This window comes from Spermophilus citellus (genome assembly GCF_964194105.1).
Source record: "Spermophilus citellus genome assembly, chromosome: 15".
In the NCBI taxonomy this organism is placed as follows: domain Eukaryota; kingdom Metazoa; phylum Chordata; class Mammalia; order Rodentia; family Sciuridae; genus Spermophilus; species Spermophilus citellus.
In genome coordinates, this window is record NC_138195.1 from 81150355 (window position 1) to 81174898 (window position 24544).

The 24544-nt window shown below is 46.3% G+C and overlaps 1 protein-coding gene across 48 annotated transcripts in view; it reads left to right on the forward strand.

The window, feature by feature from the left end:
- Positions 1–24544, forward strand: part of TCF7L2 (transcription factor 7 like 2) — a 187983-nt gene that overhangs the window by 139429 nt on the left and 24010 nt on the right. For 47 of the 48 annotated variants that reach the window (XM_081267242.1, XM_081267241.1, XM_081267285.1 and 44 more), the window contains one exon: positions 23724–23856. In XM_081267242.1, the coding sequence (XP_081123368.1) occupies positions 23724–23856 (133 nt within the window). Of the gene's footprint in view, positions 1–12964; positions 13113–23723; positions 23857–24544 lie in introns of those variants that run through there. The other variant, XM_081267273.1, reaches the window with a different exon arrangement.

A 24544-nucleotide genomic window follows, 5' to 3' on the forward strand; every position in this document is an offset into this window, starting at 1 on the left:
CCAGTATCTTTAATGTTTAGTCTGTTAGAAGCATAATTGCAAATAGAAAAGTAAACATTAAATGTTGGATGTCAAGTAGGAGTCTTTGTAAATATAATGGACATAAAAATACAGAGTAAATCTGGAGAGCCTTTGCTTAGTTCCCAAATAGTTGTTTATAAATTATGAGGTGGTAAACATTGAAACAGCTCTTTCTGTTGTCTCTTTTTTTTTTTTCGCTCCCTACATGCACCCGACTCATTTGGGCCCTCTTTTTAAAAGAGTTAAAATAATTTCTTTATTAAACCATTTTCCACAGAAGAGATCTAGGTAAATACGTCGGAAACCAAACATTTTTATTACATACAAACTATATGTTGAAAAGCAATGCTCCTAACACGCTGCTTCCTTGAAAGAAAATCATTAATCTTCTTAAATGCAAGTGTAAAGTTGATCCAGTTTAGCCTTCTTGTCTATAAATTGTTGATTATTGGTTTTGAAGGAGAACGTACATATGGGTGTGTTTTGAATTTTAACTGAAATCATAGATGTACAGCGTGTTCATTGCCGTCAAATCACAAGCAGAGAGAACCCATTTGAAACAATTTTTTAAAGCATTCCTGTCAGGGCATTATTTAAGGGGAATGATAAGTTTCAGATTTTAGGTTTTAGAAAGTTGAGGTTGGCTGTACTTCAAATCCACAATTTAACTGCTTTGAAAAAAAAGGGCTTTGCTTGTCTTCGGAGGGAAACAAATAACTTAGGGGACATCAGTTCATTCTTTTACCGTCTTTCATCCCTAAGTAGAACAAATTGTTTCTTTTATTAATGTGGTACTTGCACTATGCCAGCAGTTCTTAGGGGAAAATGATCAGGAAGATGTGTTTGCCTCTCACATGCTGCAACCTGAAATATGTTACTACCTTCCTTGAAGGGACTTTCTTCCCCCTCTCTCTCTCTCCCTCTCTCTTCTCCTCCCAACAAATCTAGCTAACGTAATAGAAATTACAGAAAAGGATACAATGAGATTTCGTTCCCTTGTCTCGCAGCATGTTGTGGTTGGCTAGGAGAACTCAAGGTACTGGAATATGATTATCCCTATTTAAGGGGGGAAAAATGATACAATTTGTCATCTTACCAGTTCTCGGCTCTTTGTGGGGTGCGCTTAGTCAATGCCGGGAAAGCGGCGGTCTGACAGCTAATAGATATCTCTGCCCTCGATTGTTCAGACATTTTTGTCTTTTGTGACATTGAAGAAAAGACAAGGAAGGGAATGGAGGCAACTAAAAAATGTCAAAAGATCAAAAAATCAATGGGCCGCAGGAATGCGATCTGTTTACCAGGGTGTAGCTGCTCTTTCTGCTCCGCCAGGAGTCCAAGGCGGCGTCCAGGCCAGCCACCGAAGTCACATCGCCTCCTCCCTGGGAGACGCCAAGCAGCACACAAAGCGGACACATTAGCTGGCTCTCTCACCACACCTGCCCCCGCCCCCAAGATAAAATAAATTAAAAAAGCTTTTTCTCCTAAGACTACAAAAATCGAATATTTTGGTATTGCCTTTTGCTCTGTTTCCCACCACTCCCAGCTTGGCCAGACTCAGCCCAGATGGGTCAGGAGCTTTCCCAGAGTTCTTTTGATTTATCTGGACAGGAGCAAACACTCGACAATTTTGTTATTTATCTGCATGATTTTGGAGGGAAAAAGTCCAAAAGGATGCAATGGGTAGCTCTCGTGGGGCAGGTGAACTGTGGACAGGCTTACCCACAGCATCTTGGGGTAGTCAGTGGGGGAAGTCGGGATTTTATTTGGAGACTTGCTTCTTTAGAGAAGAGACATGGATAGGAAGACATTTTCAGTTTTACAGCGAGGTGTAGAGTTGATTGCTTTCCAAAAAGACCCTCTGAGTTTTGCACTATAGACACGGGTTGTGTTTTTCCTTTTCAAAACTTTCCCACCAACTGGTTTTGTGTGTGTGTGTGTGTGTGTGTGTGTGCGCACACACACACACCATTTGTTCCCCTACACATTTCCCTCACAGTGACAGCCCAGAAAAATAGATGGACCCTACCCGGCAAGGCTGCAATCTGTTGGGGAAGTTTTTTCTAAGCCTTGTAGTTGCTATTTGATAGTGAGCGTGGTCCAGGCTGCATATTTTATAAACTTTCTATTAAAGTTGTGGCATGTTATCATAAAACTCAATTGCGATACTTTGTATTACGCTCTGGGATTGAGAGATAGACATAGGATTAAAAAAACAATTTCTAGGCATTTCTAGATGATAAATTTAATTTTCTTTGCTATTTGGAGGTCTTCTTTGAAAATGCAATTGTAATGAACGCATTCAGAACTGGAGAATAGATTTACCCTTGGCTTCAAATAGTCGACGTTATCAGGCGCTGTCATTCGTTCCTTCCTATTTTCGGGCTGCTAATTGATGTTTTTGATGTCAGCAAGAAAATTGAAGAAAATGTCATGTGTGAACCAGTGCGGAAGTTAATAAGATTGACTTCGTTGACGGAATTTACAATGAGAGCAGAGACCGCATAATGGGACCACTGCGAATTCGTGTGCTCTCTTTGGAGTCAAAATTGACACCTCACGCTAGGCCAGTGGTCGATAGGAGAGATGGAACATTTGGGAAAGTTCCTAATCTCATTTTTCCCCCCTTACCTTTTTGGTCTCCGATGGTTATTTAGTTTCCCCGGCAGCTGTTTATCCAGAGGGCTATTGCTGCCGACCACGCCAGGCCCTTAGTTCAGGCTCCTGGTGCCACCAACAATGGTTATTTTTTATGCTGTTTTGAGTTTGAAAGCAAAAGAGTTCTTAAAAAGGTTAGATTGAGATGTGTCTTAAGGAAAGATACACTGATATCGCGCAGGGTCATTGCAGATGCTTGGGTCATGTGCAAGAAAGCCGGAGCGCAGATCCGGCCCTGAATAAAGAAGCCGTGTTGGCACTGAGATCAGCCCTTGAGCCTAACAGGAGGCCCCACTGCTAGCACCAGGAACAGGGTTCTGGGATACATGCCCCAGCCCCTGAAAGAAGCATTTTAGCTGTGATGCCCCTTCAAGTTTTTTTTTTTTTAAAGTTATTGGAGGTTTCAATATAATAGTTTAATTTTCCAGTAATGTGGCAAAGTTTATTGGATTTGTGTGTATAATTATGGATTGGATTAGTTGAGTTTGGTTCAGTGCATCTGATTATCTTCTGGCCTTTAGGGAAATGCGCTAAAACCCTAATATGTCCAGTACCCCCAAGCGGTCTCTTTTTGAAGGCGCCGCACAAAATGTGGTCTCGACCAGCGCTCGGCCTCCAAGGATCTCCAGTGAGAGACATTATTCTTGGAATATCCAATTAATTCCACGGGCAGTGATCAGTTAGCGCTTCTTCTTCCTTTCTCGCCATTTGAAATGCTAACACAATGAATATTTTCTCATTGGTCTGTGTCCCTCGGCTAAGCTGTTGCCGCGGGCTGAGAATTTCATCGACTGATGAGACCAGAGGCTCCGCCAATAAAAGGTTACAGTACGTGATTTGCATGCCAAGTGGGGTTTGGTTTCATGAACTTAAAAGTTCTTTAACTTTTATTTGACTTTTTTTCTTTTGTTCAAAGTGGATTGAGGGGTAGTATATTTGTGAGTGTTTAAAGTACGAAAATTACCAGGGACAGTAGGTCACTATGATATTTGGAACCATCCTCGCAGAGAAGATAGTCTTTGTGTTATTAGCTTTTATGGAGAGCAACCATGTCAACTCTAAGATCAGGTCAATGAGAAGTGGTTTTTCAAATGTTGCAATTTAGTCTTGAGTCCTTCTAGTATCCTCCAGTAGCTGGGCATTTGGGGGATTCATACTGCTAGACCATCTTGCATTATGGATCGTTGGGTACAGCATCTTTTCAGACAAGTTAGGGAGCCATTAAGTAGGGTGTCTGGAGGAGGAAGGAGTGCCCTTTCCTTTGGAGTGGTTGGTCATCTTGGGTACCAAGAAAGTAATACTTCCAGAGGAGCATTCAGAGGCGGGACATCTGCTATTTTCAAGGGTCCATTGGAGGTGGCTACGGAATATTGAGTTGCATTGAGCACAAGAAAATATACAACCAGAAAACGGTTAGCACCACTTTCAATAGAGGATACTGATGGCAGCATAGGTTATGATGGTGTAGATCATCTCTAAAACCCTGGTTTCAGGACCGTTTCTCCACTGGACAAAGCCTCACGAAGTAGGGGCCATCAGTAGTTTTGCATTCAGTTGGCTAAATGCTTGACTCAGAGAAAGAACATCAGATCTTGTCATCAGTATCTCTTTCGTCTTCCAGAACCTTCCAAACATGGACTCTTACTAAGTGGGGATGCTTCTTGTTGATTTAAAGCCACAGTAGATGTCTTCTGATCTAAGGAGTGTGGGTTGACAATAGCGGGGAGGGACTATGGTGATGTAAAGGTACCCTGATGCCTTTGCAAAATGGGGGAAGAGAGATTGAGGTAAAAGAAGAGCCAGCCTTCAAACCACTGTCGTCCGGGCTTCAGGAAAGGGTAATGTGGCTGGAGACTTGACATGTTTCAACTGAATGAAAAATCATGATACCTTTACCAAAATTGTTAGCAAAAGGGAGCTGGCAGGGAAGTGGATGGAGAGCGGCTCCCCTCTTCTCCCCCTCCCGCCTCTTCCTTCCTTCCTCTCCTAGCTGTCTGTGAGGAGCAAAGCAGGTGGCTCCCTGTGGCTGACTTTTCATGACAACATGCCATTAGAAATTGCCGTCCTGTTGATCAATCCTCTCGACATGACAGATTTGCCGCAAGGCCTGGCTCTTTGAGCGCCAGCACTGTGGCTTTCCCTCCTTTTTTCCTGCACTAATTGGTGAAAGTTTTTTTACTGTGCTAGTGGCAGAGGAAATTCTTTTGAACGTTGTCACAATCAAGTGTTGACTTCTTTAGAATTGCAAGTAGGTTAAGTGAGTATCAACATTGGGGGTGGGCAGGAGGAAGGAAAACACCAACACAAAGTCACTACTCCCTAAATTTTATGATCAGAGTGGCATTGGGAAAGCAGCTAATTGCACCTTCCCCTCCCCCAACACATGCACGAGAACGAAGGCAAGTATTGAAATTGTGGTCCTTTTATTATTTCCATTATGTTTTGCCATGGGCAGGGGCAGCTCTGACATTTGGAATGGCGAAGGCACTTTGCCATATTGATGAGGGAAAATATATCCATTAGTTTCTTCCTATAATTAATAGATTCTGAACCACAGTGACCCAAATATTACGAGGCGTAGTAGAATCAGAGGGTCACATAAAGTGTCTGTTAGTCAGGTACGTCCTTCTGTCCAAAATCAACATATGGAGAATAACCTTGGCAGAGGGTTCGTTCTCAAGTACCAAGACGCAGTTCTGGGTAAATTTTGCTGTTCCGGTTACACATGAGATTTTTTTTTTTTTTTCCAACCTAGAACATGACATCTTTTTATATTATGTAAATCCAAACTTCTTGATGAAACTGATTACTGTGGTTTCTCTTTTCTGTTTAGAGAGAATCCAAACTTGAAACCTATTTTTAATATCTACGATTCAAAATATTTACTGAAGAAATTTGTAAGTGTAATCTACATTTACACACATATTCCTTGGTGATAGGAAAATTGGCTTTGGATTAAAAGTTTTGTTGAGGCAGATCAAGAGAGGATATGTGTATTTAAACGTGCCATGCCACAGAATCAGATTCTTGTCTGAATACCACTTTGGATAATTCCTAATTGAAAAAAGTAACAGGGGGCACAAAAATCCTACAACCTTATTACAGGTTTGTGACTGTCAAGAGGAAATTCTACACACAAGAAAAGATTTTATACTGACTATGACATAAACACAGAAACCACACATCAAAAAGAGGCTGCTTCTGTTCAACTGTAGTTATTTACTAGGAAGTGAGAATTATAGGAATAAAAGTTGTGAGGATCATTAGCCACATTTCTAGAAATGACTTTAGATTTAGGTGCACAGTGGAAAGGTAAGAGAAGGCAGTAGTAGATCCTTGTCGGGAATTACCTGGACCTGGTATCCTCCTGAGCCACCACAGTTGCTTCATTTGTTATGGTATAGGGGAGAGAAGAGCAGAAACCCCTGTTGCAAGAAACATCAGTTCATATCATTAATTTTGCCATTGTAAAAATCATTTGTAAAATTTGCATTATTAACATTATCAAGTCGCTAGTTGGTGAGACATCAGACATGACGAGAGTGAAGGGCAGCTTAGGGAGAACTGGGCTTTAAACCCTCAGTAGATCGGAGTTAGGATCAAAGGCGCTTGCTTTATGTGGCTGTGCTAGACTTTGAAGTCATGACTGCACCTACAGCACTCATTTCATCAAGTTCACTGGTGTCTTAATAGCAGATCAATAAGTTTCAAAGTCGGAGAGTTAATTTGATACTAGTGCTGATGCGGTCGTGCTGGGGAAGCCGAGAGAGAGGCAGAGAAAGCTGCCTATTAGCAACTCTGGTATAGAGCGCACAAAGATGCAGATTAAGGATATGTGCATGGCCCTGGAAAGGCAGGCTCTGGCTAGGAATGGGGAAGCCGTGGATTGCTAATGCAAGGGGTCCTTAATTTAGACATCTCAGGCTATCTGGAAGCTAGTCCGTGCTTGAAGAATCTTTAGTTAGATATACAATGTGTATGTGTTTGCATGTATCTCAGTTCGGTATAAACAGGTTATGGGGGAAATGCATGCCCAGGCCTTTGTGAAATAAAGAGGCATAAGGACCATTTGTAGGTTTCATGGGATGATGGGAAGAGTAAAAAGTCTGGGGTTTTTGAAGGGCACTTTGAACTTCTGCTTATTACATTATGAGAATGAAGTTGATTTGTTTAAAAAGTGGGAATCTCTCTTTCAAGTTTATAATACCTGGACAATGCTAATTTGTTACCAGTCCATTTTGATCCAAGGAAGTCTTAGTCCCCAATTCCTGGTCTTTAGAGCATAACTCGGTGTGTGTGTGTGCAAACAGATGGGATTCTTTATTGCGCTCCATCTCCATTCCCCTGTAAGATTTTCTCTCTCATCTCCCCACTTAGAAAGTGATACATTTTTATGATCTGTTCCAAAGACTTGTTGGACATAAAGAAACCAGTGGGCAAGTTACTGGTAAATTGAAAGAGAGAAGAAGACAAGTTGGGGACAAGGTGGCATGTTTGTATGTGTGTTTGGGATTTTTCTTTGTTTTCAGTGGTTTTGCTTTGGTCTTTCTTCGGGATAAGTATAAACATTGTGGGTGTGTGGTAGATGACATCAGTGGCTGTTGCAGGAGGGGGTTTGGGAGGGTGCTTTTTTTTTTTTTTGGTGTAAGAGGAGGTTGTAAAGATACAGAGTTCAAAGATGCAAATCACAAGAAAGTAGAAACCTTTAAAATTTTTTTAATAAGAACTTTGCCATCTGTATGTACAGCACAGGCCTCCCAGCATCGAAGGTCAGATTCACACCCTTTTCGAACAAAACTCTAATTTAGAATGTTCATCTAAGGGTTGATAATGGTATTAGAGGGCTGGTGGGGTGGTCAGTGGGTGTTGAAGATTAGCTCAGTGGCCATTTCAGCTTTACCTAGACCCCCGCGATTCATTGGGTAGATTAACCGTCACATCTGTCATTTTATCCCTTTTACCACATTTAAAATACGAAAAGGGGGGGTGGAAATATCGTCTCGAAGACAATTTATATGGAGCAAGCCAATGAAGCACGCTATTCCTAAAATGCCTAAGAAATCGCTCTATATTTGTATCTGTGTGTCTATATGTATATTATAGTTATACATGATGTCACTCTGCATGGCAGATAGAGATGTTGAAATGATTTGGGTGTATTCATGTAAGTTGGTTATGCCAGGTAAGCTGCAAGTTTTTAAACTTAAACCTTTTTAATTAGTCTTTTGCCTGTGTAGAGAAAGTCTTCTACTGTAGTCATCATTTTCTGCTTCTGGGCTGATTGTTCATTAAGCTGCTGTTGGTTGGTTTAATTCCTGAGAAAAACTTCCATTTCCGCTCTGCGGCACCCTAACTTGGATAGCGTCGGCTCCTTTGGAGGGTACTGGGCACTGTCTCTTAATGTCATTTCAGGATCTGCGGCATGTGCAAGAGGGGCTTTCGTTGAGTTGTGTTGTTTCTTGTGTGTTGATGACAGAAAGATGTCACTGTGAAAGGGAACTTAAGAGTTTCAGTAAATGTAATGGTTCATTCTGAATAAAGTGAGAGAGACAGTGCTTGGAACCTGGGGAATAAGGGTGGAAGGAGCCGAGCTGATGAAGGTGTTTCTTGTCAAATTTGTGTAGGAATTATTTACCGTGCTGTCTTTGCTGAGCCGCCACAGTAAAAGTGAAGACATGGAAAATTATCCCAGATGGGACGAATCGCTCGTTCTCTGTTCTTTTTTTAAAAAGGAAAAGATTTCAGGGAGGGGGGAAAAAAGTCGTCTTTTTCTTTAGAAACAGTATGAATAAAATCTGGACAGCTGTCGAAAAAGATATGCCGTCTGCATTTTTTAAAAAATTTCTAGCCGCCACCATAACTAAATAGCTTGAATAGTACATCTTTTCTTTTCTTTTTTTTTCCCCTTCATACATAATGATCTCTACTTCATTAAAAGCGTATTAATCTGGTTCCCAGTCTCTTGGGAGACACCTTAAGATGATGATATTGTGGGTTTTTCCCCCCGAATTGTTTAAAAAAAAATTCTAGCAGATTTGGTCCCTGTCAGTCAGAAATAATTGTGTTCTTAATCTTGTCCCTGATGGATGACTTGGAGTTCAGCAACGGACCGGCTCCAATGACAAATACAATATTAATATTCATTAACTGCTTTGACAATGCTAATTTTGATGCAGTAGTAAAGGGCCTTCCAAAGTTAGCGGCCAAAGCATCAGAGCTGCGCAAGGTGGCAAGATAATTTGTGCTGGTTTGCTGAGCTGAAGGCTTTTAAAGTCTATAGCAAAAAGCTAGGTACCACAAACAAAAAAGAGAAAGGGGAAAAAGTTCTGAAGCATTGGAAGGCAGGGCTGCGGAAATAATACGATCACAGTCCGCTAAAAAATTTGACACCTCTGATGCAGTTTCTTTGAGTGAAATTTCTACAAAGTTGCAACAAAAAAGCATAGCATGGTAAGTCAGCACATTCTTGATTTTGTTTAATCTTTTTGATCTTTTCAATTATCGCTATTTGAAGATCAATAGTCATTTTTTCCTACTATGCTTAGAAGACGCGCAGTGGTGGTTTAATATGTGTTAGGACCATTTGCTTTAAAGGAACACATCCACAAGTTTTGGTAGGGTTTTTTTTTTTTTTAAAGTTAGTCATGAGAAAATGTTATACAGTAAATTGTTCTGAATTCTCTGACATATGGGTGTTTTTAATGGTCTATTTTGGTTTTTGTATCCCCCCCTGCCCTCCCCAAACAAGAATTCAGCAAGATAATTAAGCTCTGGATGTTGTCAAGAATTTAGAGGGTACTTTCGGCTGGTAAAAAACTTCTTCCGAGTGAAGTGGTCCTCTAACTTTATCTAAATTCAGCCAGTTTCCTCCCCTTCTTTCTCTGAATGGCATCAGATAGCTATTAAAGCTTAATTTCGCTGGAGAACTGCAAAGCATTACTTTCACCAACTTAGGTGAACTCCTTTGGACTATTGAAATTGCCTTTATGTTTGCCAAGTCGGCAAACAAAATATCAGGCTTTGTTCTTTTGATTGAATGCCGGGTTGGGGGGAAAAAGAGAAGAGTAAGAAAGCCCTGCCTTTTTTTTTTTTAACGCCCCCTCCCTTTTTTGGGGGGATGGATTGTTGTGGAACCGGGGAGATCCCGGTTATTGTGCGCTTCCCCGTCAAGCGAGATAATTCTGTGAATGGAACTGTGCGTGAGCATCTTGTCTGGCGGCGCTGCTGGTGTGTGCTGCTCCCCTGTGCTGCGGGCGTGCGGCGGCGGCGGCGGCGGCGGCGCGGGCGGCGCGGGCTGCAGGGCGGGCTGCAGGGCGGGTGCTGCCCTCCAGTGGAGCCCGCGGCCGGCGCGGCCCGGCGGCCCTCGGCGCGGCAGCATGCCCGCGAGCCGGCGGCGGGAAGGGGAGCGCCGCGACCCGTTCTAGATGGTAAGCGGCGCCCGCGGGCTGTGCAGGTGCGCAGCGGTGGCCAGCCTGCTGCCACCAGCGCTGCGCAGCCCTCCGCGCCCTCGCATGCTCTGCGCGCAGCCCGTGCAACGTCCGCTGTCACTTCGCAGTAACTTTAAGATTGATGTCCCTTGACTGGTAAGGTGCCTGATGGATGGAGGCTTTTTTTTTTAAGGTCCTTTAAAAAAAAAGAGAAAAAGGGATAAAAGAAATGGACAATACCGTTTATTCCGTACTTTCTTACCCCCGTGCAACATGTTTTATGATGATTATTGTCTAACTTGGAAGGGAATATCTGCGCGCACGGGGGTGGGGGGCACTTGGATGCTTTCCGTTCGCCGAGTTAAAAATCATAGAGCTCCACCCTTTTGGCTCCCCTCCTCCCCAACCCCAAATATTGTTATGAAGTGTCTGCATTTTTCTCCTTTTCGTGTTTATAGAGTCTTCCAAGACCTGTTTCCCCTTCCAGTCATCTCAAACCTCTTTATTGAAAAAAACAAAACTTCGCTGATACTGTGAAGAAAAACAGGAGGATGTAAATAGCACTCCAGCTCCCCTTCCACATGATCATAATTTCGTGCTAAAAGAAATGACTCTCAGGTGTTTTTTTGGGGGGAGGGTTAGGGTTTTTCCCCTTGTTAATTCCACAGAACTTTGCTGTGCTCCATTTCTTTATAGCAATGTTCAAGGCACTGCATGTGGGTGCCAACAAATTGGGGTGCTCTGAGGATGAATTCAGGACAGTATGATGGGACAGCATATTTCTGGAAAGAGTGTCTTTCCAGTCTTTAATTTGAAGAAACTCAAGAGGTTTCCCTTTTCCTTTTAAGGAGGAGGAGGAGGAGGAGGAGGAGGTCTGTCTGGAATGTGTTGGCTCTTCTTGCTGTTTCCATTTTTCCTTGTCTTTTGAAAAAGCCAGAAAATAAATTCCTAGTCAAAGTTGCCCGTCATGTTTGCAGCACTTTGCTGAGTGTTGCTGCTGTGATTGGGAGCTGTCCATCAGCAGGCAGAGAACTTGCAGTTTACTTAAGAAACTGCATGTGCGACAAAGGCAGCTGCCAGCAGTGTGGTGGTCTATGTGAATAGAGGGAGGGAAGGCAATTAGGGGGCTGTGTGGCTGGGGCTTTTTACTTGTCAAACTGGAGGCTCATTGCTTTTGTTAGCGCCATGTAAAGGGAAATGGCAGGGTTTTGTTTTGGTATTAAGGGCCTTAAAGATTGCTGCCTGACACTTACACAGGAAGGCCAGATAAGTCCAGAAAGAGGGGCCATGGAGCAGTATTTTAAAAAAGAAAATCAAGAATTCTTACTTTTTTTGTGATGTTTAAGCCCTTCCAGCCCTTGTTTTTGTTGTTAGGTTTTTTTTTGGGGGGGGGGGGCAGGGGTTATTAACTTGGCCCATGTATTAACATCGCTTAAAGATCTACGTCATAAATAGTCCTGTGGGGTTGGAGATGAACGGTCGGCAATCAGTGCAGTAAATTAAAACCACCTCCTTTATGTTAGGGGTCCTGCCGCCAGAGAAACCAAGTTTTGGCCACTGGTCTTGTTTCCGGTAGGACAGGTGTAAGATGTCTTCTTACCTGCGTGTAAATTGGAGCTGTCGCCTTTGGTTTTTGAAGTGGGTGAAATGACTTAACTCTTGGGGTGGGAAAAGACCAGAAAGGAATTGTGGATGAGTTTTGTCCTCGGGACTTCTGCTCTCTGGCTTAACCCCTCCTTGAGCAGCAGCCTCCCGCCCACCCCCCCTCGCTGCATTGTAAAAGACGATTTCAGGCCTGTGATGTCTCAGGGTCTCAACTCAAATTAAGTTAAACCCACACGAATGTACCCAGCCCTGGATCCTATGAGAGCCCCGGGAAAAGTAAGTTGGGTTCATGGGATTCCCCCACGCGTCCCTATCTCTGCCTTTGCCTCCCCTCTCCTCTCTCCTCCCTTCTTCTCCTCTGCTTTCCTCTTCCTCCTCCTTCTCCTCTTCCTGCTCTTTCTGGGGACAGCTCACAAAACTCATCAGCCAAGAAAGGAGTTGGTCAAAGGTCCGACTCTCTCAATGCTAGTGAGCGCACGAAGCCTGGTCGCTCCTGCTTCCAGGGAGGTCAGTTGAAAACCTTTCAGGCAGAATCTCTCACTCTGGAAGGAAGAGAGGGTGCGTACGAGTTGCAGGCGAGGCCCTGCAAAGTGTCACTTCCGTGTCACTGTGACAAGAAAATATACTTTCCTCCTCCCGCCCCCTCTCCCATCGCAGCCCTTTCCCTAAGAAATTTGTTATGAGGGATTTGACAATCTTGCAGATAAAGTGCCTGCCTACTGCATCTGGTTGATCATTTCCCTCATGGCTGACCGTAATTTCTTTGCTACTCTTAGCGGCAGCTCTGTCCCTGCTGCCCAAGGTAACGGGTGAGGGAGGGGGACTTTTCTTAGGTGCCCTGAGCTGGCTGGGGAAAATGGGCCTTCCCCCTTCCTTCATGGATTCTGCCCTATTAAAGATTAGGAACTAGAAGGAGTTTAAATTTTTTTTTTTTAATCTGCAACCAGTTGAGTTAGATTATTGGTAGTTTTTTAAATTTTAAAAATTTCTTAGGGATGGGTATGCAGGCGGAAGAGTTAGCAAAGTAATTATAGGCAACATGAGTGGAGAACTTGGAGCATTTTGAGTGTATCTGGCCAGAAATCTGGAGCCTTCTCCATCTTTTAAGATGTTTTTTTCCAGCTCTTTCAGTGAGCGGTATAAAAGGAGGGGAAGCCGGGAGGAGAAAGAAAAGTGAGAAAAGCCAGGAGGGAGGAAAAAAAAAAAAAAGCTGGCCCAGGCCCATAGTGAAGGTACAGGGAAAGTTTTTTCAGAGGTGGAGAGAAGGAAACCCGAGCTGTTATGTACCCCAGGGATGCAGTTCTAGTGGGGATGGAGGATTTGAGTGGCAAGGGGGGCACAGTGGCCTCCGGGGTCTCTCTCTTGCAGCAGTTGGGCGGTTGGCACCTCAATTTGAATTGCTGGGTGAGTAGCGGTGTGTGTGTGTGTGTGTGTGTGTGTGTGTGTGTGTGTGTGTAGTGTGTCTGTGTGTGTCACCACACTCATGGTCTTTACCACTAAACTTATGCTTTCTTTTCTTTCTTAAATAAGTTTTTTTTCTTTAATTAAAAATAAATCCGATGGAGGTAGGGGGGCGGGGACAAGAATCCCTGGTCACCTCGGGCTGAGTCCTTTCCCTGTGTCCTTTTCACAGCACCTTTTTTTGGAGAGGGAGAGAAAGGGTTAAAAAGAAGATGGGGAGGAGAGAGACTGACTTTCATCGCCCTCCTTCCAGTCTGGCAGGCTGGAGTTTGGGAAGGGGTGGCAGGGCTCGGGATTTCTTCTAACACACCGTTTTGTTCCCCCTTCACCCACCAGAGTGGGCTCCCCTGCAAGAGGGAGAAGGGGAAGCGGCCTGCCTCATCGAGGGGCACGCTTTCGGAGCTCGAGAAGGTCTCACGCTCCCAGCTCTCACAGTGGCGGGGCTGCTGTCACGCTGAATGCCCACTTGCCGGGACGGTCTCTGGTTGTATTTATTTTCCATCTCCAAATGTAGACGTCGGCCTTGCCGGGTTCTGGTGATGCTGGTGGTGTCCGTATTTTCTGAACTTAATAAAACAGTGTGTTTGGGAGACCCGAGCACACGGCACTGCTGGACAGCTCGCTGTACTCTGGTGTTTGGGGAAGGAGGCGCTGCCCAGTCCAGGTTAGGAGTAAAGACGTCGTCGTCCTCTTCCATGGTCAAGTCAAATCATTTGCCTAAAGCAGGAAGAGAATTCTCTTTGATTTAGAGCCAGTTATTTTATTATCTTTATGTGACTGATAAAAGTAGTAAAATTTTTGTTGTTGAACGTCCAAACAGAAATATTTGCAGTGGTTGACCAATTCAGATCCACTTTTCGGGGGAGAAGGAATGAAATATATCACAGACTGGTGAGAATCCATAATGTTTTCAGAATTGTGAATTAAGCCCCACATGTCATATTAAACATTTTTTTAATATTTATTTTTTAGTTGGACACAATACCTTTATTTTATTTATTTATTTTTATGTGGTGCTGAGGATCGAACCCAGGGCCTCGCACATGCTAGGCGAGAGCTCTACCGCTGAGCCACAACCGCAGCCCATATTGAACATTTTTAAAGCCCAGAGCGGCAGGTGATTGAGTGCAAAGCAAGGACAGGTGTAAAGTCTTCCTCTCTGGTTGTGCTCAGCTTTCTAGTTCATTCTGAGTGCAGTGCAGACTGGTTACCGCGGATTTCACACCCAGCATCAGCCCATTTCAAGGTTTCCGAGGGGTCCTAGGCCCTTGTTTGGTGAAATAGCTTTGGGTTACTTACTAGCTGTCCTGCTGCTTTGGGAGGATAAATCTCCATTCTTGACATCTTCCGAGAAGGGAGTTGCTTTCAGTGGGTGAATTCCTGACTCCAGTGATACAGATATCATGATCTTTGTATTGTCACAACAGGCTGCTGCATCTGTGTTTTCTGGAAGCAACAGGGCCTCCCCTTGGTGGTTTGGAGTTGGTGGGGGGCCCGGCTGAGCTCTGTAATGGAATTCTTTCCTTCTGCAGTGGAATGTGATGACATCCTGACATGCCCTGCAGATTACGTGTTTCTGCACACATTTGAGTATTCTTAAAAATTGAACTTTGCCTCGGTCATTCCCTCCTGATCTTGAACTTCCAACAACCACATTCGGCCCTGCTGACCTGTTGGCAACACTGTCATCATCCCGGAACACAGATGCCCTTTAACGGATGCCCGTATTTGGGGTCCTTACAGGCAGAATGCAGCAGTAGAGCACGGTTTACTGACCTCTTGCTGAGATCCCAGGATTTGGACATTTGCACTTTTGGGGCCCATAAATGAAATATCTGTTCCTCCTCTAGGTTTACCTGCTCTTGTCTAGAGAGAAAATGTGCCTCATCTCTGAAGGAAATAGCTGTTTCTTGAGCTTGTGTCTGGCTCCACAGAGCCGGCATGATTTCCAAATACAGACTAAGATTGAAAAGTTAGGCCCGGGGTTCAGGAGAACAATAAAAGACATTTTAGCAGCTGTTCTTACGTGTCAGTTGGGAAGGTAGTGTCGGATTCTGCTTAATACTATTTTCCTGAACTCCCAGGATATAAGAACCCTTACCGGCTTAAAATTTCCTCTCAATCAAAATTGGTGATTTCCTTCCATCATACTTAGGAATCTCTAGGTTTGGGGTTGTTGTGTTTGCTGTAGGGTGGGGACTGGAAATCATTATTATTTTTAAAAGTCGTTTCAAATTTGGGCTTTTGGAGTGCTTCATTTGGAATAGGTTAGGTTTATCCCTGGTTCTGTTTTGAAAATCAGATCTCCTAGAAACAGCTGTACCCTCTTACCCAGTTCCCAAACATTTTCTGCAAACCCGGATGCTCAACAAGATTGATTATGCTAACACTAATCATTTAATACCCAAGTAGTAGAGAAATATTTGGAGGGAGGGAGGAGGTTGCAAATTCCTGGGAAATTACTTATGGGTGAAGTGGCTGGTCCTTCATCGCCATGGCCTGGTAGAGGATTAGGACAGTCAGTGGACCCTGTGGTGCACCCTCTTGCTGACCTCTGGGTTGCAAAGTTTGGTGCAGAGGTATGCCACTGGAGAGAGGCCGGCAGGAAGGAAGCCCTGGAAACCGGCTGGCCAGGGGTGAAACTGGACCAGTGGGCCTAGACTTAAGCTCACAAGTGTTTTAAGAGTTAGTTGGGGAAGGCACAATGGGATGCTTTCTTTTTATTGGAAAATAAATGAGAATGAGTGGAAATAAATTATGTTTAATGAACTTAACTGGAAGTAATTGTTCAAGAGCCTGTGAAAGCACAGCTTGGCTGGTTGGCCCTTGGCTGCCGTCTGCACAGAGCTGAGCAACTGGAGCACATCTTCCGGATTTGAATGCCCCCCTCATGTGCCCACCCCGACACCTCCAGCCCTGTTCCACTGCTGTCCACCTCCCTGGTGAGAATTTGGAAAAGGTCGTTAAGAGGAGCTGAACTTGACCTTCTAGGCCCTCATCGCTTGGTGGTCTGCTTGGCATGTGCCCAGCTGGGTGACCGTATTTTAGAAGCCCCTGCCCCCAACCCAGGGACTTAAGATGGTTCGAGTTAGTTCTCTGTATATGCGTGTGCGTGAGAATTTGGATGAAAACCGACTGCCCGTTTATCCTCTCCTGCCTGCCAGTTCAGTCATTTCCTCCGGAGGAGACTGTTACTGCCTCTGTGAGTCCCTGAGAAACTATGAGCCTGCAGAATTTCCCAAATGGCAGGGAGAATTTGCACCCTTCCTCTTCTTGCTGTTGGAATGGATTTGATCTAGAGGGGCGGGGGAGCCAGCCATAGATAATTTAAAAACCAAATAGGCAGCACCTTCCTGGCAGGCCCCTGGGTGGTGAAGATGGAGCCATGTGGCCTGGACTGGTGGGCACTGTCTGCGGCACCTGGTGGCCAGAGGTGCAGGCGGAGCGCTGCCGCGGCAGGGGAACATTTCATTTCTGCAGCTTATGGTAGATCTCTTCTCTTCCCACCTTGTTTCTTTAAGTAAAAACTCAAAACTGGAGAAGGCTTTCCTGTTTTATATTATTTTCAACAGTAGCTATCAATAGACATTTTGTCATTAAAAAAAAAAAAAGCCCCATTAGCTGAAGCTGTATGTGTTGGGGGCGAGGGGACCCTGCCCTGGGGCAGAGAGGAAAGGGATGGAGGAGGCAGCCCTGTTGAGAGGAAGCCTACCTGGGGCCTGGAAGGAGCCCCTGCCAGCCTTTGCCTCTGTCCATGTAGCAGGCGTGTTGGGGGGGTGGAGACCTACGCTGGCCTCCTACAGGTTGCTTGCATCGCCCCCTGTGGTGCTTCCAGTGGCCAAGGGGGTTGCCCAGCATTGGGGGACCCCTTGCTGGGTAGGAGGGCCACCTTGGCTGACTGTCGCACCACCCACTGTTGCAGAGCCTGGCCAAAGCAGGACGGGTCGCATCACCAGAGGGCTGTGGATGACTGAGAAGCAGCACCCCTCCTCGGTCACCCCAGCCCCTCCTCCTCCCCAGCCTCTGTGGCCGCAGTGACGTGAGACGTCTATTCACGTTTTACTAGTCGCCATTGGCCTCCTTGCTGCCATAATAGACGGCATCTGGAAAAACACACGGATAAACTATAAACCCATTTTTTATGTAAACCCGGAGTGAGCGGTGGCCCTTCCCAAAGCCCTTACCAGCCCCTCGTAATTTAAGACCACTGAAGACCTTCCGTATCCACCCGAGGAGGGCAAGAGGCTGACAAATGCTCCTCTGTGTGGCTTTTGTTTTATTGTGCTGGGCTCCAAGGCACTTTCTGGCCCCATTTTTCTTCTGCAGAAAGAGAGAGCCAGGGGGTGGGGTGCTGAGGAGGAGGCCGGTGGAGAGACCCACTAGCAATGGCTCTATTTGTTTTCAGTGTCTGTTGATTAATAGGTTGCGGAGGTGAAAGGCAAGCTTTCATTCCCTTCAGGTTGCCCCTAGTTATGGGAGGTTGAGGGGCTGGGGTTAGAGGGGGCTGGCAGAGGGATGGGGAAGGGCCTTAATCAATCTTTTACTTGCCAAGTCCCAATTTATGAGTAGCATTTGGCGGGTGTGTGGGCGCTGGGCGATGAGGGTGGCATGGCCAAGTTGCAGAACACTACATTTAAGGGTTCTCAAAGGGTCAAAGGTCAGCCATAGGGGCTGCCCCTCCCACTCCCCCCCCACTGTAGTTCTGTGAATACTCGAAAGGCTTTGTGTGCTTTGAGGGCCGTTAAAGGACCTTTTCTTTATGATTTAACTATTCAATGCTCAAAACCCAGGGAACTTAATGAACAGAGCAGGGGAGGGCTTTGCTTTGGAAATAGCAGTTTCTCCAGGTAGAAAGCAGAAAGCCCTACTAATTTGAAGTCAGGTGAGGATTTGGGGCTTCTTTTAAATAGATATTGTTTGCTTCACTTAATGAGTTCAGTTTTTTGAGTTTTTTCTTAGTTTCTTGGAAGCTCAGAACTGACCACATATAGAGTTTTTATTATCAGAATCCCACTGGGTCCTAATACTGCATGTTTGTATTGGGCAAGCAGAAGTATCCTAGTAGATGTCTTAACCCCCCACCCCCCAGCCCGCTGTGCTCCTCCACAGCCAGCCTGATGGTGGTTTTTCCTTTACCCCTGCTCAAGAAAAAAAATCTGCACTATGGCCAGGGTGAGCCTGGAGGAATTGGGGAGTCCTGATCTGCTCTTAATGTTGGGCTTGGGGATCGGAGTGTGATGGGCAGGGAACATTGTTTGGTGAAACTGGGGTAGGCCCAGGGGGAGTCACTAGGAGATTTGAGGATTGATTTCCGCTCAGAGTCCTGGAGTATCTGCATCCAATTGGGAAGCCTGTCCCTGGCTGATCTCGTGGGGGTGCCTCTCACTCCAACAGCTTGGCAGCCAACCCCATCCCTCTTGGGGTGGCTGCAGTTGCAAGATGTGGAGGTAGGCATGTGGGGCTGCATGGCTTGGAAAAGCCATCTCCCAAGGATGTGACTTGGGAGACACTTACTGCATGGAGCTAATGCCAACTGCTCCATAGGTTTGTCACGAGGTTTCATAGAATAAATATGTCACATGCTCAACATGGAGGCTGACCACAGCCCTGGCTCCCTGAAGCAGGGGCCTCCCTGAACGGGGCTGGGATGGCACCTTGGGTCTGGCGGTTGGCCAGCCCCTGTCCTACCCTCAGACCTTCCAGATGAGGGCCTGGAGCGGTGCGCTCCTAGGTGAGCACCTGCTGCTGATGGTGCTGGTGTGCATGGGCAGCTCTGGATGGTAGTTTGGGAATATGTGGGGTACTTTATGAGAATTTGTTCCTGTGCTTAGAGAGTCATAAATTTCCTCATTCTGAAAGGGTTAAATACTGGTACCTTGGGTGCTTCCTGAAGCGTCCCTTGGCTGTCATTGATTGTGTACACCCTGGTAGTTCTGAAGGCATGTTGAAGGTAAGGCGATTCCTAAAAGGCTCAGGTTTGGGGTTGCGGTTGTTTGTATGGCAGGCATTACCACCCCGCTGCAGGGACCCCAGCACCGCCTCTTGACTTAGCTTCTGTGCTGCACATCTGGAGGGTGGCCTGTGTCCCTCCCCAGCAAAGTCCCTTGTCGCATGTGAATTTTCCTAGAGAGGGGCCAGCAGTTTTGAACACAAGACTGCAGACCTTTTTTAAGAAGTAGAAGCTGTTCAGAAAGAAAGGGAATGCTGGGCGGGGCGGGGGGGGGGGACACATCTTGCTATTTGAATTTTTTGTTTTATTTATATTAGCTCTGACTTCTTCAAGGTCCTCACTCACCCAGATTCTCCGGGGATTTGGTCATTTCCAAGTATCTTCCTCTTCTTTTTGTTTTTTTTTTGTTTTTTTTTTTTGAGGGGGGGTCTTTGTTTATTTTCAAAAAAAAATTTAGCTTCTCTTTGACAATCTTGTTCATTGGCACAATGAAGCAATGAATTTCTCACCAGAGATATATTTATTAATGTTACATTTTAAGAAGGGCACGTGACTGAGGAAGGTTGGCTACACATCTTCCTGTGCAGCCTTACCTTTGAAATAAAGAGTGCTGTTTGTGGCTGCATTTTATTTTCCTGTGAATTTAATTAGAGGAGACTGGAGGGGCAGCTGACTTCATCATCATTCATAGCCACTTGATGATGATGATGATGATGATGATTAATATTATTATTTTATGGTACCTGAGATTGAATTCAGGGCCACTTGACCACTGAGCCACATCCCCAGCCCTATTTTGTATTTTATTGAGAGACAGGGTCTCACTGAGTTGCTTAGCACCTCTCCATTCTGAGGCTGGCTTTGAACTCGCCATCCTCCTGTCTTGGCCTCCCCAGCCGCTGGGAGTATAGGTGTGAGCCACCGTGCCCAGCTTTAATTATTTTTTTATGGTGTGTTTAGCTGTGCACCAGGCACTGTGCTGAGCACCTTACATATGTGATCTTACTCAGCTTTCCACAACAACCTCTTGAGGTAGACACTTTTTTATGTCATTGTTCCCCTGGTCACACAGACCACTGGAGCAGAATTTACACCTGGGTTTTCCTCGAGCTCACAGCCCTCATTTTTGGACCCTGTGCAAATCCAGTGGGCTCTGAAAGCATTTTACAGGCACGGATTTAACTGAGCTGGTGTCTGTGGGACACTGGGCTGCGTGGTTCTTAAAGGGCCAGCCAGCCCGATGCCTGATTCTAAGTAGGCTGTGTGTGCAGAGCCAGCTGCCCTTGAAGCTTGAAGCCAGCGTCTTGTGAGTGGCTTCCTGTCCTCTTCCTCCACCAATTGCAGTTTCTGATTTTCAGGCATTTTTTAGATGGTGCTCACGGCTCCCACAGACTGGGCATTGCAGAGGATGCAACGTTCTAGAAGACACAGTAGTCCTTCCTTAGGAAACAGTTTTAGTGGGGCTCTGAAAGATACATATCCAACCCCTGCCATGGGCAGAATATGATAAGAAAAGGAAGAACTGTGGGGTCTGAGACTAGAGAGACACAGGCATTTGCAAGATGAAAATCCTCTCATCATAAAAGCCATCCAGTTAGCTGGGTGGAGCACCAGATAGACCCTGGCCTTGGCAGAAATGACTGCAGAGTTCTCTGTTCTTGGTTGGGAAGCAGTTGTGGTTATGCTGTGGAGGGGCACCATGCCCTAATAGGATACTTATTATTATCTCCCAGAGCCAGGAGCACCTGGTCCCCTGGTCCCCCCGTGCACTCCTGCTCCATCACCATGCTCTAGAGTTTTGAATGGACAGTAAAAAACTAGTTGGCTAGGCTCTGGTCTCCGAATCGCACAGGGCGCTGGCAGCCATCCCGGAGCTCAGACTGGGTTAAAATTGCTTTTGTACGTGTATTTAAGAGGAAGGGGGAGACTTAAATTTTAAATCTCTACACCCACTTCTCTGTTGCCAAAAAATGTGGTCTTCATCTGTGTCTGTGCGAGTGGAGAAAGAGTCGTCCCCCCCCCCCAACTTCCCATCGGTCTTGTTTGAAAGGTGGCTTGGGACTCGTGCTTCTGAACCGCAGACAGAGCCATGTCGCCAGGCCTCTCCTCCCTAACAGTGACAGTAATAACCAGCCACCATAATTCATAGCCTGACCCGTGCTAGGTCCTGTGCCAGCGCCCCTGTGGGTTCTCGAGAACTGGGGCTTGGTTCATGATTAGAACTCGCACCCCATACCCGCTTTGCTTGCCTGGTCCCTGTGGTTCTCTGGCTGGGGCTTCTCACCATGGCGCTCTGCAGCAGCCCAGGTGCCTGGTCCTGAGCCTAGAACTACGGGCCAGGTTCCCCCTGGAGATGGCCCAGCCTGGGGATCAGAATTCACAGAAGGCCTCCGAGAGTTGCCAGTGTCCGTCAGCCTTGGCAGCTGCTGGCTTCCCTGCCCCCACCAGCCCCTCCTCCTCCAGTTGCTTCCTTCCGTGGTCCTACTTCCTGAGCAGCCCCCCACCCCCAAGTGGCAGCCTTCCCCCCTCGGTGTGTGTGGTTCTGCTGGGACCACTGTTTTTCTACACTTGCTTTCTTTCATGTCAGTAGGTGCCTATCTTTCCAACCAAACTGGGAACTTCTAGAAGACAGCCACAGTCATTTCCCTTTCCTTCTGGTGTCCATTCTCTACCATCTCTGTCTTCTGCCTGTCTGTTTCTCTCTCTCTCTCTTCTTTTTAAAGTACTGGGGATTGAACACTAGGCCCCTGCAGAATTAAGCCACCTCCCCAGCTCCTTTTAATGTTTGAGACAGGGTCTCTCAAGTTGCTGAGGCTGGCCTCAAACTTGTGATCCTCTTGCCTCAGCCTCCTGAGACTCTGGGATTGCAGCATATGCCAGTGCACCTGGCGATGTCTGTCTGTCTCTCTACTCCCTTCTTTCCCAACACCCAGCACACTGTGGGGAGTCATCTCTTCATTCCTTCTCTAGTTGTTCTGAATGTAAATGTTTCCCCTCCAGGTCCCCTCAGTACCTCCACAGGTACTGCCACTGGCCCAGGCACAGGGGCCCTTTGCCTGGTTGTACACCACCTGGCCTTGACCTTCTAGCTCCTGACACTAAGGATATGTTTGTTCTCAAAAGCTCCCTCTGCTTTGATGGCTTTTAACTCAGTTATTTTGATTGCAAGATGGTAACCAGGTTTCTGCAAGCGACAACTAGCCCCTTTCTGCAGAATCCTGTGGTTTATAGGAATCGCCAAAGCAGGCTGTTTGGAGGTGTTCTTTTTCAGTAATTCTTTCTGGCTCATCTGGTGAGACATGTGTCTTTCTGTGCACGCCCCCCATGGTGCACTGTGGTAGAGTGTTTGTCCTTCCTGCATCCTGTGCCTTCCTCACCCATATTTAAAAAAAGAAAAAAAAAAAAAAAGGACAAGAAGAAACCTGGTGAGAACAGACTGCTCCGTGGTCCCTGAGCTCAAGAGGCGCTAGTGGGCAGCATGGAACCTGACTCCTTTTCTTTTAATGCAGTTCCTTTTCCTTGATGTTAATGCAAGTTGCGCCTTCCTAAAAGTAATAAAAGGAAATGAAGACACGTTCTGAAATGAAACTTGACTCTAATCCATTCATCATCTAATACTAGCCTCTTTATCTTCGCTGGTACCTAATCTGGTTAAATGTCCCTGTTGTAGGATTTTAGTGAAAATCCTCTATTGGGAATAGGGTTTTTTGCAATTGGATTACTCTCAGTAAATGGCCCAGTAGTTCGCTTGTTTCAGCTTAATTTTTTCTTTGTGATCTTGCTGGGCTGAGTTATAGCGTAGCATAGAGGAGGGGAGTGGACTAGCGTGGGCTGGGGGAGAGGAGAGCCATCGGAGAGAGCTTCAGGATGCGCCTAGAAACATACTTTAAATGCTTTTCTTTCTTTCTTTCTTTTTTTCCCCTTTCTCTCTTCTGACCCACCCTGCCCACACACAAAAATACTTATACTTTGTTTGCAAGAGCCGGCTGCCCATTTCTAAAATGCCTACCTTTTATTAGCCCAATTCATCATCATCCAGTTAATTTATTAGTGGTCCCTGATGACTTCCTAATGAAACTCCTAATGAATCAGTGCTGCGTAATCTGCATAAAATATGCAGGTGCTTGCCGGGCAGTTAGAGCTTTCTGGTAAAGTTCACACTCCTACCCAGAGCCCAAGTGGGGATTTTCATCCCTGAGATCTGTAAAGGCTTGTAGAGTGCCCGCCTTCTGAAGGGCGGGAGGAGGCAGATAGGGAGGCTCACTGGGTGCATTTGGGTCCTGGCAGTTTTCTTGTAGATGAAGGCTTTCCTTGCTGGTCCCTGCAAAGCCCTGCCTGCCTCGCAGAGTCCTGTGGTGGGGGCCTGAGTGGGAGACTCCTCCCCCGTGGGTAGGAGCACAGTAGGGCTGGGAGATGACAGCCCCCACTTGATGGGAAAAGTGCAGTCTCTGTGCTGGGTGGGGATGGAGAAGACAATGGGGAACTGGGAAGTGGGGGACAGGCAGAGTTGAATGCATCTCACAAAATTGAGGTCTGGGGGCATTGCAGGGCCCTACTCTGAAGGCTTGGCTCGACGTGTCACTCTGCTCTCTCCCTCCCTGCAGTCGAACAAAGTGCCGGTGGTGCAGCACCCTCACCATGTCCACCCGCTCACACCTCTTATCACCTATAGCAATGAACACTTCACCCCGGGAAACCCGCCGCCACACTTACCAGCTGACGTAGACCCCAAAACAGGTAGGCCACCGGCTGCGTGCCAGGGCAGAGCACCAGGCGGGGGTGGCGGGGGGTGGCAGACCTGGGAGGCTGGGAGGGGGCTGGTGGGAGTGGTAGTGGAGGGGCCCCGGTTCCCTCTTGTGAACTGAGCAGGACGCTCTTAGAGAGGCCAAAGCCTGGTGAGGGAATGAGTTTGCCCTCCCCGCTGGACAAGGCCACTTGCAGAGGTATAGACATGACTCTATGCAGGAGTGGTCATAACTCCAACAACACTAGAGCCCCAAACAGATGTGGGGGTGGGAGTCGCATTGGCCTCCTTCACAGTTCTGGGAGGGAAGAAGCGGGGCTCATAGGCCCCAGTTCTCTTGGTGGCCAATAGACTCCATGATGGACAGCCTCAGAAGACCCCGGAGTTCTGCCTTCTCTTTGCTGGTTCAGCTGGGCTCTTCTCCCCTGCAGTATTGTGGGTGTTTAGCAAGCCCATTTCACAGATGTGAAAACCCACATCCAGGATCTGTTTCTTATTCTCCCATAGAACAAGCAGTAGGGTCCCGGGCAACAGCCCCTTTCCTCATTCTGCTTGTTGCTGACTACTTTTTTTTTTTCTTTTTGGTACCTGGGATTGAACCCAGGGGGGCTCCTAACCTCCCCCAGCCACATCCCCAGCCCTTTTAAAAAATTTTTAAGTTTATACAGGCTCTTGCCAAGT